Source organism: Cyrtonyx montezumae, unplaced genomic scaffold, assembly GCF_038088225.1.
Source record: "Cyrtonyx montezumae isolate F1298 unplaced genomic scaffold, pur_monq_1.0 scaffold_10, whole genome shotgun sequence".
Classification (NCBI taxonomy): Eukaryota; Metazoa; Chordata; class Aves; order Galliformes; family Odontophoridae; genus Cyrtonyx; species Cyrtonyx montezumae.
This window is the reverse complement of record NW_027071826.1, coordinates 32534877-32551193: the sequence shown is the minus strand read 5'-3', so window position 1 is coordinate 32551193 and position 16317 is coordinate 32534877. Positions and strand designations below refer to the sequence as shown.

Genomic DNA, 16317 nt, shown 5'->3' with positions numbered 1-16317 from the left:
TGGTACAGTGGTTTCATCACTGCCCAGCAATATTACTGCCATAACACATCAGCCCGTGATGTTTCATTAGTACGCTTGGGGAAGGCAGTGAGACAAAAATACTGGATGTGATAAACTTCTGATTCCATCTAAATCAGGCAAAGGTAAAATATTGAAAAAGAATGAAGTTTTTCAAGTTCCAGAGATGCTTTGCTGTGTGCCAGTTTGACTTGTTCTTGTGTTGGTTGCTTTGTAGTGTGACTGAAAAGGGATACTGAAACACCTCAGGAGGAGGTGTTTGATCTGTGAAAACAAATTTCATTGCTTTGAGGTGGAGATTTATTTATTTTTTATTACCTGCTGTGCCATCATATCTTTTTTTTTTCTGAAAATGCTAAAACAAACAATACTTAAAAAAAAGTCTTTAAGGGGTTCCCCAGGAACTCTTGAAAGCATTTCATTCTCCTTGGACCATTTATTTTGTGATATTCTTTATGTGGACTCTGCCCCGAAGAATTTCTTACTTTCTGTAGAAGCAGTGTTGGCTGATTTCTGGTGTAGTGATTAAATCTTCCACAGAACATCTTATGGCTGAGAACTACTGATGTTGTGGCTATCACTAAGTGGTTGCTACGGAAATTAAGTAGGAATGCATTCAGTATTAATACTGCATTCCTGTTATTTGCACTTCCGTGATGGAAATGTCTTGCTTTCTCCAGGCACATTAGGTTGTGTGACTCTTGTGATGAGGTTATTTCTCTGCAGGTCATCTTACTGTTCTGCAGAGCCTCCAGTCACCACAGTATACTTTTGTGCCCCTGTTACTGTGTGTCCCAATCACTGCATTTCTTCGTGGTCATATGCCTTGATGGATTTGTAAGAAGTGTTACCTTATATGTGACCTGTTTCTGCCCAGGTACTTTGCATTATGTTTCTTCTCCTTTAGCTTGAATGGGAAATTTATTTTGAGATGTTGAAAAATCGTGCGTAGAAGCATGGGTTGTACACATCTGCTTTTTAAAGCGGTTTCTGTGCAATCTCTTTGACGTGGCAGAACATCAGAATTTGGTTTGTTTTTTGTTGCATGGAAGCTGAACACCAGAGTTCTTAGTCTTAACTGGCAGCTGGATTTTTCTTACTCTATTGAATGTTGAAATGCCATTCATAATGTGCTGTGATAATAGCAAGTTGAGCTGATGTTTCAAATTTAAGGTTATGCAGTGATATAACTGCGATGTAATGCTTCTCATTAAAAATGTAAGGCAGCTGGAAAGGCTTTGCTCTATAGCAGAGCTGGTTGCCAAGTATCTTAAAGAAATATTTGGGCCTTTGTTTACTGTGGGCTGAAAGTCGGATAAGTAGAAGTTGTGTAGCGTTGTTTCAGTACTGAGGCAGGTGTATGTATACTTAGCCTGGTGGGGGAGAAAGGATTTTGGAAACACACCTGAAGATGTAGAAAATAACCTGCTGCATCAGGGAGATTTAAGTTGATGTAGCAAAGAGAGAGGACAGTAGTGCTGCCATTGTGCAGTTGACGGTTATTTTTAGAGGAAAGAAACTTAAATATGTTTGGACGTAGAGGGAACTTGAACCTAAATATATCTATCTATCTATCTCAGAAAATGAAAAAACTATCCAAACAGTGTTCAGGAAGGCTTCTGAAACTGCACATGTAACGTAGAAATCCACAGCACTTGATAGCTGTGAGCAGCTAGCTTCTGCAGTAGTGGTGCTCTGGGAAGAATAAGTTTTTTGATGAAGGGCTTAAAGTGTAAAGTGTATGTGCAAACAAAGCACCTTTTGTACTCATCATAAAGTAGTACTGTGTGGCAGCATAATTTCTTTTATAATTCAGAATTGATTGATGCTCAGCGAGGTCTGGGGATTGTACCCTTTTGCTGTGGGTAGATGCACTTGATATGTGCAATAATGTCCCCCTTCATTAGAGTGGAAGCAGTATTGAAAAGTGCAGCTAAACTTGCTGTCTCTAGCTGCAGTGGCATGACTGATTGCCGAAAGTTGGGGCATGTGACTTGAATAGAGGTTTGGCAACACACGAGGAAGCGGTTGTCTGGTTTGGAATGTGACAAGAGGCAGTGTTTACCCTGCTCTGTTTCTCCCTATTCCAAGCAAAAGGCAGGTTGCCAAGTACAGGGACTGAATGGTTCGGATCTTCAGTTGGAAACATTTTGTCTACACTTGGGTAAAAGAGATGTGCCGGTAGCTTTGGAAATCCAGAAGTTGTGCTTAATAGAAATGCAAGCTAGATGGCTTGTTCCGTGCATATATCTTTGTTTACACAACTTCTCTGGACCTCAGCCTTGTTCCTGTTTACATTATCTTTTTTTTTTTTTCCAGTTGACAGTTCTTGGCCTCCCAAAGCCAAAATTTTCTCATGATAAATTCACAATATTTCTGCATCTCTGGAACTTCCAGCTTTGAGACGGCAGAACTGTAGATGCATCTGTGATAGGTGTCCATATAAATGTGTGCATCCAGACACGTAGTAAATGTGTCTTCAGTTGTTGCTGTTAGTGTAGTTTTAGGATTGAAATTCTCCCCTTAGTCTTATGGAGAAATGAACATCTTGTGCAAATGTTCAGGAAGTTCAGCTAATGGAAATAAGGTCATTGTTTTGGCAACTCTGGTATTCAATTTTAGGGCTTCAGTCTCATGGAGCTCACTTTGGAAAAGCCATAAGTTGTTAAATCTTCTTTATTTACCATATAGCTTCTATGCAGTGTATTTTTCAAACTGTTCTGTGGCTGTTTTGGGGTGGATTACGTGGAATTCTTTCAGAATTGTTCCACCCAGGGTTATTGTATTTTAAAAATCTCACACAATTAGACTTAATGTTAAAGCCCTCTATCATTTAAGGTCTTCTACGTCTCAGCAGTTTAATGATAAAAACATTGATATACTGACAGCCTTTTCCAAGCATCTTGCCTTGCATTGAAAGCCCCCACCTTAAACCAAAATAACATGGCTTTGAATTTGCTGTTCAATCTTTAAACAGACTTTGAGTTTGTCCATTGAGCTGAATCTCGTGTGTTATTCTGGTAGAGCATTTCAGTATGGAATGAAATCTTTCGGTGTTGAGATAATCAAGCTTGGTATCCTAATTATTGAAACAAATACAGGGAGTGTGTTCTGTGGTGGTCTGGGACAGCTCCATAGGTGATTAAGTCTTGGTTTACTACTTCATCATACCACAAATTATTGATTCTAGCTAGTCCAGTATGAACAGCAACTTGCATGCAATCTTACAATATCACATAAATCTGGGTAAATTTCTTTGAAGTTTTGTAATAAAAAGTGAGAGAGCGTTTATATATTAGTTTCCGTGGTTTTCTTTGAGAATTAAGTACTTTGAGTCAGGTTATGGATGTTTCTGAGGGAACGTTTTCTTCCCTTATCAAAAAGAACTGTGACTGGGAAAGGTAGGGAGGAAAATGGAAAGCCCGAGGTCCTTCTATTTTTCCACTGTATGAAATGCAAGTATCCAGTGTCCTGAGACACTCCACTCCACTGTATCTTTGAATTGCTTCCTCTGTGGCCTGATGTTATTCTGGGTCGTGTTGTTAACTAAACAACTTTGCAACTTGCAATTTCTATGCTGTATGGTTTTAAGTAGTCTGTGATAATAATTATCCAGAAAATGTGTAGCTTTTAAAGCTGTTTACATTTCATACTCTTCTTATTCTTGTTCCTACAGTACCTGGGACATGTTGAAGTGGATGAATCCAGAGGAATGCATATCTGTGAAGATGCTGTGAAGAGACTGAAATCTGTATGTATACTTGTTTCATGAAAAGACTGGCTTTGGGGTTGTGAGTGTTACCCTAAAAGGTCCATTCGGCAGCAGTGCTCCAGCTGAAGCCTGAACTTTTGACCCACTTTAGAAGAACAGTTGGCTGGTGTGAGAGCACTGCTGCGGTTAGGGGGACGTGCTAATCTGGTGTTGAGAGGGAGAGTTATAACTGTTCTTTCTACTGGCAGAAACTATTTGCAAAAGACGTGTAGAAATCCTCTGTGACCTTTCAGACTTAAGTTGGTACCCGTATGGGCTTCAACCATTGTTTTTTTTAACAGGTCTTTCTCCCTCTCTCTCTCTCTCTCTTTCTCTCTCTCTCCCTCTCCCTTTGTTGCCTGCCACTTCAATAGTGTCTTAATTCACCTTTATTGTACAAATTATTATTTGATTTAGGCTGCTTTTGTTCTAATGCACTGCAACGTTGTAGTCATGCATGAAATAATCTGGCTTGCATCCGCTCAAAGTGGCCTGCCTGAAGGCTACCTAATTCTGGTATGTCTTAGTTTGGCTTCTGTGAACGTTTGTTCCTGTAAATGGCACTCGTTCAAAGCTCTTGGTATTCCTACGGCTCATTTCAAGGTCTTGTCATCTCTTCCCTGTAGAAAGTCAGTGATCAATCTGTTAAGAATCTGAGACTGAAACAGCACTGAAGGAGAGGGGAGAGGATGTTAGAATTTAAAGTCTGTCTGAAGATGGAGAGCTGCTGTTCTTTTTATCACTTCTCTTGTGTCCTAGCTATGTACAGTCTTCAGCAGTGCCTTTACCAGAAGAAATCCTTGTGTCCTTCTAGCTCAGCCAAAATTACTGCAAATAAATCAAACACTTCTTCTGCATCTTTGCTAACTTGAGATATCTTTAACTGGATATGATTTTTTTTCTCCACCAAATGTGAGAATTCCAATGTCTTCTGAATAAACCTGTTCTTCTTAGCACACAACAGAAGATTATAGGCTATCTTCCTTCTGTTGTGCTGCAAAGTTTCTGAATTGCTTTACCGCTCTGATTAAAATAAGTCTTTTCATTCTTTTCTCTCAGCTAGTGTCTAGCAACCTGTTCAAGCCGCATCCCATCTGTTCCCATTCAGTCCAGCAGTGATTGGTGACTGATTTTTATTAAAAAGGACCACACAAAATGTAAATTAGTTTTTGTTCTATGGATTTAGTTTATGTCGCTGAAAATGCGAGTACTGACCACACAATGAACTGCACCCATTTTTGCCCTGTTCTGGTTTTCATCATGTCAGGATACTTTGTGTTAGCACACCAAATAATGTTCCAGTATCTCCTTTTTGCGGCTTCTCTCGTTGTCTCCTCTGGGGAGCTGTGCTGTGAAGTATTTGCTCTCCAGGTTTTTTATAAACTTTCAGTCCACGAGCCAATTAAGCGTAGCTAAGCTTATAAATAATGTGACACAGTAAAAGCGTAGCACCCAATTTCCTCCAGAATCCAGATAATTCTAGGGTTATGATTCTGGATTATCTGATTTACTGATTCAAAGGTAAGGCATTCAACTTTTACAGTGCATTCCTGAGAAGCAAGTGACTTAATTTCTCTGTTCTATGCTTTATGATTATTTTAAATTTGTAATGACATCAACTTATTGCCCATTCTCATAAATATGATGTTTTTATTTAGATAATTTTTATTTCTCCTGCTGTTTGAAGATTTTAATATTTATGTTCAGATTGGACACGGGTGTGTGTCTTAGGACTTCTGCTTGCATACTCATTTGTCGTTGCTGGAGTTGGAGAAGTGGATATGGAATTCTCATTGGCTCCCAAGAGAAATATTTAGATTACTGAAACTGCTTTGTGCACTTGAGTTGCTAGACTCCATCAGACTCAAGCTTCATCTGAAGCTGCTCATTGCAATTCAAACCGTGCCCCACTTCTCAGATCCTCACCCCAAGCATGTGGGTTTTAAACCTGGAGCATTTATTTATCATTCTTCCATTGTTTAAAGCTCTTTTCTGTACAGTATGTTCTCTTAACAAGGAAAAGCCATTCCGCTCCATGTAGTTTCAACATGTGGGCAATGTGATTAAGAGAGCGGTTTGTTCTTCTGGTGGTCTCTTCCTTTTACAGTGCTTGGTTATTTTGATGGGCTTTCTCTTGTTTGAGCTGCAGTGCTCAAACAGAAAGATCAGCTTTATGAAAATTGAACTTCATTTTTTGTGTAGTTAAACTACATACAAGTGTATGTGGCCTATTTTGATATTTTTCTTTGCAGGTATTATATAGTTCTTATGAATCCAGTCTATGAGTAGTAGTTCTCTTAGAAGGTAGAATTGTTGAAATACTTCTAAAACTAAGTTCTGTCTGTCTTCACTTATTTTAATGCAAATGTTTTCCTCTTAATTCTTATTCTCCCAACAGTTGGCTATTTATCTGGGGAACTGAAACACATTCTTTTTTTTAGGGTTGACTACTGGACTTTAAAACCTTTTGAGACTTAATCTTCATAGTAGGGATATCTTAATTTCTGCTTTAGAAAGAAAAGATGCAAACAAATTCTTATCTCTCTTCATTGTGGGGAAATATCCTTCCAGGTCCTTTATAACTTGCTGATTTAATATGCCATAATTATTTTTGAGCACATCTTGCAGGATTTAAAACCAGATGATGGTAAGCATTTTGTTCAGGGGTTGTTTAATTGACAGCAGAGTAAAAGAGCCATTTTTAGCTAGAGAACAGTTTTTAAGCTCTGAAACTGCATACCAACTTGGACAACGCTATAATGTGCAGGATACAATTTTTCTTGTGATGAATGAAGAGAAACTAATGCCCCTGTTTTCTGTCTGATGATATGGCACAGCAGTTTCCTTGTTATGTCAGAATCCTGTGTGTTCAGATATCACTATCTGTTGTTCAGATGTTACCTAAGGAGCATACATTTGTTTCCTTAGTAGGGATATGTTACTAACTTTGGATCTTCAGATTTGGATATTTCAATGCTTTGGCGTTGAAAGGTTTCTCCAAAACCATTTCCATGAGTTAGCATTATTTAGTGCAGACTGGAAAACAGCTTTCTGAGGACCCTGTAAGTTAGCTTTGTATCCATATTTAACTCAGGTCTGGGGAAATTGCATAAAGACAAAATTATACTCTTACCGTGTTTTGATTTTTAAAATCAGCTTTAGTGTGTAGTATTGGTTTCTAACTTGCCACTTCTTGTTTTAAATGATGCGTTTGTTTTAATATATGTTCTTGTTTTAGCAGGTAAAGAGACATAATTTAATATTTTAAAACATGCATTAGTTATCTCTAAACTACATTAACTTAGTGTTGTTCAAAATCCATTTTGCATGATGCCTTTCCATTAACATTTCTAGCTTATTAAAAAACATAGATCTTGTTTAACAAGCATTTTGCTGAGAGCAAAATTAACCATCGCCTAAAAATGAGGTAGCTTCTGGTGAATCTCTTTTAGCTTTTGCTATCTTTAAAAGGCTGTTATTTAGTGTAATGCAACAGTCATTGCTCAACTTGGCAGCAGCATCCAGCCCCTTCTCATTATGTGCACAACGCTGTGATTAATCCATTAGTTCCCCTCCCAGTGTTCAGCATATCTTGTCCAAATACATGACCGTTCTTGCTGCTAAAAGCTATTAAGCCTTTCAGCTGTCTGCACGTAGAGATGTTCTTATATAGAGCCAGGGTTGACATAAATATCTTACAGATACTTGTTGAAAAGCTGTGTGGAGGGACGGTGGGCAGAGAGAAGCACTCCGTAGTAGAAATCAGGAAATGCAGAGTTGAAATTGACACTCCCTTCTTAGCTTTGTTTCCTGGCTTTCGTTGGTTTGCGTCAGAAGCGTAGCTCTGTTTTAAATATAACCTTGTATATCTGTCAGTTCTGGAGGCACTGCCTCAGGATATTTGTAATAATATTTTTGATATAGCATTGTTATCAATGCAGTGGTAACTCGGGGTCAGTAGCTGTCAGAAACCCATACTTGGTCTCACATGGATTCTGTGTATTACTGCTGTACCAGTTTACTTGCAAGTTAAATAATTTGGAAAGATATGCTTCAGAGCCAGCTTCCTTCAGGTACTGAACGGCATGTAGTTGTACACATGGGACATCAGGGCCCTGGGAGTGTCCTCACATCAGGTCAGGCAGAGATCTTGCAGTTTCCTTTTCACAACTGGTATTAAAACAAGGCCAGTACAAATGGCATGCGTATATGCTTAAAATTGTGTTCTGCTTTTGTGTTCATATGTATTGGGCAATCAGTATAATCACTTTCTGGCTGAAGATGTTCAGGAACTTGTAGCTGTTTGTGTCTGTGCCTCTGCCTTGATCTAAATTGTCCCTCTCAGAGGTAACCTCAGAAGGGTTCCTGCTCCATCTATTAATCCAGAGTTGTAGAATGAGCATTTAGTAGTTATATACTGTGGGAGAGAAAGAGATCTCAGCTGTGGTTTAGTTTAGGTCAGAGCAAATTCCTTACTGGCCAAAGAATGTTGTATAAGATGCAAACTAAGAATAGCACATAAACCAAAACAGTAAACAAATACAACAAAATAAAGCACAAGAAGTGCTTTTCAGCATGTAATCCTGTGTTATGCAGCCACTGTATGCACTTCTGCAGTGTATGGAGCACTTGCTTTGGGAAAAAACGGTCAATACAGCAAATTGGACTCTGACTGAAGTTAGAACTTCGCATTTCACAAGCACCCATACAGCATTTTAATTGTTGAACCACCACATCTGCTGCCAAGTTTGGTTTATAACCTAACTAAAGGGAACTAAACGAGGGAGAGTGACAATGAAGTAACCACTTTGCATGAAATTGGGGCCAAGGTTCTTTTCTTTCCACCAATTTCAGGGCAGTAGCTTATTAGAATTGTGTGTGCCCTTTGATCTGCATTTTCATGGGATTATTTTCACATTTGCCTGTCGCACCTTCTCGTGGATAACTCTAAAAACCCCTTCCTTTCCCTCCAAACCCTATTCTTGTGTGTGCTTGTTGGTTTGAAACCCTGGGACATTTTAGCTACCTTCAATAATAGCGCTCGACTTGTCCCCCCTGTTCCTCCAGGAAAGGAAGTTCTTCAAAGGCTTCTTTGGAAAAGTAAGTTTAATGCCTCATTTGTGCTTGCACTATAAGGAGTTACATCCCTGGTATAGCACGGCTGTAAAATTAGGATGTTGAGAATCCTTTAATCTATTTCAGAATATTTACCTCTAAAATCCAGTTCTTCACAGACTTATGTTGATCGAATAAAGAATATGGTTTTAAAAAAAAAGTGACCTGAAACAGAACTCCATATGGACTGTATCAGAAATCTAGTGTTGTGAAATTATTTGGCCTTACTGATAAAAGGAGCGACTTTTTCTTTCCTTTAAATCCCTTAAACTTGTGCCAGCCTACATCACCTAGGCAAACACCTACGAACAGTTGGGGTCTGTGCATGTAAGCACTGCTGGGTTGGCGGCCGCCGAGCACCACGAGCTTGCCCAGCTGTTAGCGTGGGGAGGAGGCGGTGAGCCTACACTACCATTCCCTAAACCTTTCTTTTTTGAGCACGGTCCAAATTCAAAGATGCACAAAGATGAGATCAGTCGTTTACCTGCTATTTGTTTTTCTAATGGCATTTCTGTTTTAAAGGAGAAAGCTTTGCTGTTCTCTGTTACTCTTGTTTTCCTGAGAACAGTGTTGTAAAGGGAGGCAATTGTTTGTCCTTACTGAGAATGTGCTGTACAGGAGACTGGATTGGGGTGTGGTGTTTTGGGTTTTTTGTTTTGTTTGTTTTAAGTTCCTGCTGTCTACATCTCCATAAGACAGTGCTGGTAAACCTCTAAAAGAGCTCTTTCACCTCCCATCTGTTGACTGCTTCTGCATTAAAAATTCTTGTAAAACACTTGTTTAGTTTTCCTATGGAATAAATTTAAGATGCTGCTTTTCAGGGATCCTATTACATGCTGAATCTTGGTTTATATAGAAGCTAACAGGTTTGTAACTTGCATCGCAGAACCTTTTAGAGCAGATGATTTTCTTGTCACACATTTGTCTTGGCTTTGCTTAGGGAGTAAATAAAGCTTTTTCAGTTGCACCTGTGTCACTTCACACTCGCATTGTAGAGGGACAACTATTTCCCCAGTTCACCTTTCTTACCATGATGTGGGAAACCTCACCAGTTAGTGCAGTGATAGTGAAGAAAGCAGCTCTTTTAGGGTCAAAACACTATGGTGTAGCAGAGCTGCCAGCTTAATCAAATCATTCCTATGTGCAAATGAGCTTAAAGGCTGGAATCTGCAAAGATTGGAGTGAAACGTTCTTTGCTGTGCAATTGATGGCACTAAGTATTTGTTGGAATGTGTTTAAAACCATCATAAAAGACCCACCTCAACTCTGACCAAAATGGCATTCATCTGTGCCTATAGGAGGTACACCCAGGCAGAATGAAGAACGTTTGGACTATTTCTGCCTGCAGCATGAGGAGCAGTCAAGAGAAGCTACAAGTCTCAGAGGCACATCATTGGCATAAGCAAAATCTGTTGGGAAGAGTCCTGAGATAGAACGGTCCACTGTGATGCACTAGGCCCTTCAGCAGGGCCAGGCAGGGCAGGTGAAGTGGGGGTGTTGTGTGTGAGGGAGGGGCTGGCCTGTACAGAGCTCACAGCTGCCAGTGACACAGTTGGGAGCCTCTGGATAAAGATGAGAAGGGACAAGGAAATAAAGGAGATGTTGCAGTGGGAGTTACGGTAGGCATCCAGCCAAGATGATGACACCAATGATTTATCCTTTGAGAAATCACGAGTTACTTCTCAGCCACCCTTCTCCTTACGTGTAACTTCAACTTGTCAGGTGCTAACTAGAGATACTGCACAGCAGATACGAACAAGCCAGGAGATTCCTGAAACACCTTGATAACTTCTTAGTGCAAGTATTAAGAGAGCCATTTAGCAGTAGTTGTTGCTTGTAAACAGAGGTGTTCTCGTTGGTGAAATGGCAAGTGGTGGCCTCGTGACCCATGAAGTGCTAGAGTTTAAAATTATTTAGTGATAAGCGTAAAATTTCAGGCTGTTCTGAGAGCTAGTTAGTTAGATCCTATTGAAACTGCCTGTGAAGGCATTAGGGTCTGTTACAGCTGGTCACTTTTTAAACACAACTTTTTAAGAGCACGGGAGCAGGCAGTTCAAAAGTGTCAGTAGCCATGCAGCTGAGGCAGAAGATCAGCTTGAACGAGCAGAGATCTTCTAAAGCTTAGGTGGAAAAAAGTATGTGGCCACTAGAAGTGAGGTCTGGTGACATGGGAAGACTGCAGCAATGCTGTTCACTATTGCAGAGAGAAAATTTATGAGGTCAAAGCTCAGTTACAGCTGAGGATGGGCAGTACTGTGGGAGACAATAAGAAGGGGCTTTCTAGAATATGTTAACAGCATAAGGAGGACCGGAGATATCATTGATCTATTACTTGATAAAGATGGTCACCTCACGGACAAAGCAGGGATGTGTAATGCCTTCTTTGCCTTTGTCTTCAACACTGATGATGGGCTCTGGGACACCTGAAACCTTGAGTTGGAGAGCTATGACTGGTAACAGCCGTGCTTGTGCAGTCACTGGTCACAGCCAACACAAATTCACAAAGGGAAAGTGCTGTTTAATGAGCTCCAATCTCCGTTTTGTGACAATGCTGCCCACCCAGTTGACCAAAGGAATCTAGTTGATGTAATTTTTCTGGATTTCAGCAAAGCTTTCTGTTTCTCACAGTATCATTCTGCACAGAATGTCCGGCACACAGCTAGACAAAACATAATGTCTGACAGGTTGCATTCAGAGGGTTATAGTAAACAGGGCTCCGTCAGACTATCAGCCAGTCACTTGTGGAGCTCTGCAGGGCTCCCTTGTAGGGCTGCTTCTCTTTAACGTTCTTCTCAATGACTTGGTTATAGGATTTGAAGGGATACTAAGAAGGCTTGCATATAGCACTAAACTGGGGGGAAATGGTGGCTTCTTCAAGGGCAGAGAGATCTTGACAAATAAGAGGACTGGGCTGTCACCAACTGTATGAAGTATAACAAGAGCAAGTGATGGATTCTGTACCTGGGATGGGGCAACCCTGGCTATGTGTAGAACTTAGTGGACTAGAGCAGCCCTTTGGAAAGGACCCCGAGGGTTCTGATTGATGGCAAGTTGAATGTGAGTCAGTAGCATGCCCTGGCAGCCAAAGATGGTGAAGGGTCTAGAGGGAAAGCTACATGAGTGGTGGTTGATGTCCCTTGGTTTGCTCAGCCTGGAGTGGGGGATGCTGAGGGGAGACCTTGTGGCAGCTGCGGCTTATTGCATGGAGCAGAGAATAGTGCTGAGCTCTGCTCTCTGTGACAGCAACCAGGCTTAAGGGAACGGCATGGAGCTGTGTCAGGGGAGGAGTAGCTGGGGTTGGGGTCAGGTTCTGCACCAGAGGATGGTTGGGCACTGGAACAGGATCCCAGAGTAGTGGCATGGCCCCAAGCTGCTGCAGTTCAAGGAGTGTTTGGACAGAGCTCTTGGAAACGTGGTTTGAACTTTGGGTGTTCCTGTGTGGAACCAGGAGTTGCATTCACTGACCCTTGTGGTTTCCTTCCAACTCGGGACGTTCTGAGATTCTGTGATATACCAGCTACCCTATTATATTTGCATTGCTTTTTAATGAACTCCAATACCTTGTTTCAGCTTTGTAGGTTTGCGTTCCTTTTTATTTATGATTATTTTTCCTGAAAAAAAAAAGATCTGCTCCTGCTTCAGACAGCAAAGTTACATCAGTTAGCACTGAGACTACTGCAATCCATGGTATTTAGGTGTCGCTGCAACATCTGTAGTTTCTCCCTGGATATCTGGTTGTGGTATCAATATAACATTCCAAATTAGAGTTGTTCTAACTTGCTGCTTGTTTTCAAAAAGTCTGTCTAGACAGGTTTGCTTCTTTCCTTGTCCATTTTTTTTCTCCCCTAGAAAGGTAAATCTGACTTATTTGTGTCAGGAAATGTTTTTGTGCTTAGTCATGGCCTGATACTGAAAATACTTCATTTTCAACTTCAAATAAAAATGATGCATCTGTTGTTAGCTCCGGGTTAAGCTGTTGCTGCTTTATTTTATTTACAGAAATATAGCTGAATCAACTGCCTTTTGGGGCAGCTCTCGATATTTTAAAACTACGCCTTCTATGTGTTAAGGAATAATAGTATAGTTTCTCATCTTTTGCTTCTGTTGAATGTATATATTTCTCAGCATGCAATATTTTGTACAGAAGCTGAGAAGAAATTTGTTTTTGTACATCTCAGGCTCCAGATACATTTTATAGTTGTTTTTAAGAAAGGAAAGAATAAAATAGGCAGAAACTGAGATATCTGTGCTCAGCTGGAAGACTAGAAACAATTTAGAAGTATTTAAAAATGCATTACTATGCAACATTCATTCTGTTCAGTTATCCTTAAACCTTTACTTTCCACCTCGTGGTACAGCTGCTGCCTAATTCTATGCTGCTCCCACTTCAAACAGTCCAGTCAGCAAGACCAGCACTGTTGCTCAGGAGAGATGAATTTCAGCTTTAATCAACTTCATGTTCTTTTCTGTGGCGCCTGTGTTGAGGGCACCTGCTTGTCTGAGAGGTTTCCCACGTGCTTTGTTTTCATCCTTGCCTTCTGTGGTCCAGGGTGCTTCACCTGCACTCCAGGAGGTTTCTGAGGCCTCTGAAATGAGTCAAGAGAGCAAGTCCTGTGCTGGGGCAGATTACCAGCCTCCTAGAACGTGCTAAGAAGTGAGCTTTCTGTCACAGCTGATTCAGCAATGACAAATCGGGCTCCTGGGAGTCGATGCCATGAGTGGCTCCCCTCCAGCAGTGTTGTCATCCAAGAACTCTTAAATGTGAAGACAAGCTACTGACTGATACAGAAGTCTGTACTACCCTTAGTAGTAGAATTTAGGACCACGCTGTTCCAATGAATACCATCAATTTGCTGTAAACATTTTTTGTTTGAAGGCAACATCTGTCGGACACTGCGATCCTGCATTGACGATCACTTCGCATGCAGTAATTTTACATCCTGTCCACTGTATGTCACGAGTGCAAACAGATGCGCTTTCTAATCATAATATACTTGCTAGTGTCCAACCTATAGTAATGTGTTGATTTGTGTTGCCAGTGTGAACTAATTTGGTGAAGTTCTGTCCATCACTGGGATGGATAAAATGAAGATTCAGGAGATGAGAGAATTGTGTTTCCTAATGGTAGTAGGCATGAGTTTGGGATACAGACTGTAAGAACTTATTAGTTCTAAGCGCTGCATCCACAATATATCTAGAGGGAAGGGCTAGGAGATAGCTGTGTTTTGTTTTTCTCTTAGAGTAGCTAACCTGTATTGGGTTATCTTGTTTGAGGAAGCTTACTTGTCCAGTGGGGGAGGGAAGGATTATTCAGCCCTTCAGCCTTTTATTTTTGTTCTGTGAAACGTGAAGTTCTTTACTATCTATTTTTTAGTCTTCGTTTAAGAAAATAGCAGATGAGGACCAGCTCTACTGCACTTCAGCACTGCTTTACAAAGTACAACCTGAGTTAAACCCACACTGATTAATACAAACTTCAGGGACCGTTCAGCGTTTGACTCTACAGAAACAAGGTGGTTGCAGTTAGCTGGAACAAGACACATCCCAGTTTCTGTAATGATAGTCTAGAGCAAGCAGGTACCCACAGGTGTTGTCTTCTCTTGATTTCTCTTATTTGCTTGACATGAAGGTTTTAAGACTGCTAGTGGCATTTAAGAAATTGGCGCTCCTTCAAAATATTTGAGATAAATCTCTGAGAGCCATCTCTTGTTGAGATTGATAGGAATTTTTAGGCTATGAAAGTTAAGTGGACACTGAAAATACAGTCTGTGTTTTGTGTGCATTTATATTTACTTTCTTTTGAGACCAAAAACTAGAGGCAGCTTTTAAATGCTGCAGTATTTTTAATGCCTGTGATGATAACTTTGAATATGTCTTCCTTTGTGAATAATACTCTTTCCATTAGGTATTCCACAATCTGCAAGTTTTACTTCAGTCCTTTTGGGGTGTTGAACAGGCTGGATGGACTTCTACAAACTTGGTTCCATCAGTGCTTCAATCGCTTGCTTTCATCCTGTGCTTTTTTTTGTTCTTCTCTCCTTTAGTCACTGTTCTGTCCATGTCAGTGCCATTTTATGGTCTCCCTGAGCGTTCTGAGAGCGCTGAAGTTGTCGTCACTGCTTCAGAAATCAGGACAGATAGTTCCTCCCCCAGCCCAGCACAAACCCTACCAGGCTGGTTTCCCTCACGCTTTCTGACTTCTCTGAGAGGGAAACCAGTGTGATACAGCAGGTGGTTTATCAGTCCAAGATAAAACGTACACTTCATCCTTACAACGTTGAAATCAGAGTTGCTAATTTGGAATATGCAGTAGCTTCTGCCACAGCGTGTCCTTGCTCAAATACTTGCCATGTGAATATAAATGATACACGTCTGTACCAAGTTATTAAAAGCGAAACGCAACTCTTGCACAAAGCCACGAGCTGATACACCGCACCCCACTCCCCCTCCCATCATCTGTTGGTTCTGCTGTTCTCTTCCTGCAGTGGTCTGTGGCAGCTGCTGTCAGCAGCCACAAATTGTGTAAACCCAGTGCTTCTGAAAAGGTATGAGGAGAATAGTTTCTAAGCTGGCTCAGAGGTCAAAGAATAGAGTACAGGACTGAGAAATCTAAGTAACGCATGAAGAATAGTGTTTTGGTTTGTTTTGTTGTAGAAGTTCTTGTAAAATGATGGTGACCTTGCAGCTCTTTTGTTTGGTTAGTTCCATTTCAGAAGAATATCGTCTTGCACGTATGCTGTTTTCCACAACCCTCCTTTGAAAAGCAAACCGCTCAGAAACCGTCTGCAGTTGACACGGCTCCCAAAGCCATCCCATGTTTTCCACTTGTGCTCACCCTCAGCTCGTGGCAGCTGAAAGTTCCCCCAGTCACATCTGGGAGGAAAGCCAGGGTGCTCCCTGCTGCTGTGCTGTGCCACACTGCGCATCAGCTGGTTAAGAAATCATATTGTGCTTCTTCTCTTCCCACATGTGACGTTCTGCTCTTAGCAAAGAGTGTTTAGATGGTCCATCTTGGCATTAAGCCCCTCACACCGTAACCAGTGCCTTCTGGGTGCTTTTAACACTGGTTTAAGGTGATGCTGTGATTCTGCCACATGTCTATTGGGGCTGACGGTGGGGGTGGTGGAAATAACCAGGTAAGAGTTTTCCCGCATTTAAACTTGTGCTGAAGAAGCTACCTGGGGTGTAACTCCTTATCAATTAGTGTTATCTGACTCTTTGGTGGAATTCTTCACCCACTTGGTCAGTCTTGAATTCTTTACTGTACATGGATGTGCGCCCTATTTATGACTCCACCTGTCCCGTGCCCGCTCCCCATGCCCATGTTATGCTCTCTCTGGACTACTGGCTTTGGCTTGGTTCTCTGAGTGTTTTGCAACTTGGATTGAATTATCTGGCTTTGGGCACCTTACTGAACGTGGACTTCATCTACA

The 16317-nt window shown here is 41.0% G+C and overlaps 1 protein-coding gene across 9 annotated transcripts in view; it reads left to right on the top strand.

Moving 5' to 3' along the window:
• Positions 1-16317, top strand: part of NUMB (NUMB endocytic adaptor protein) — an 89785-nt gene that overhangs the window by 62511 nt on the left and 10957 nt on the right. For 6 of the 9 annotated variants that reach the window (XM_065754738.1, XM_065754740.1, XM_065754743.1 and 3 more), the window contains 2 exons: positions 3695-3769; positions 8837-8869. In XM_065754738.1, coding sequence (XP_065610810.1) covers positions 3695-3769; positions 8837-8869 — 108 coding nt within the window. Of the gene's footprint in view, positions 1-3694; positions 3770-4178; positions 4286-8791; positions 8870-16317 lie in introns of those variants that run through there. The other 3 variants (XM_065754744.1, XM_065754742.1, XM_065754745.1) reach the window with 2 other exon arrangements.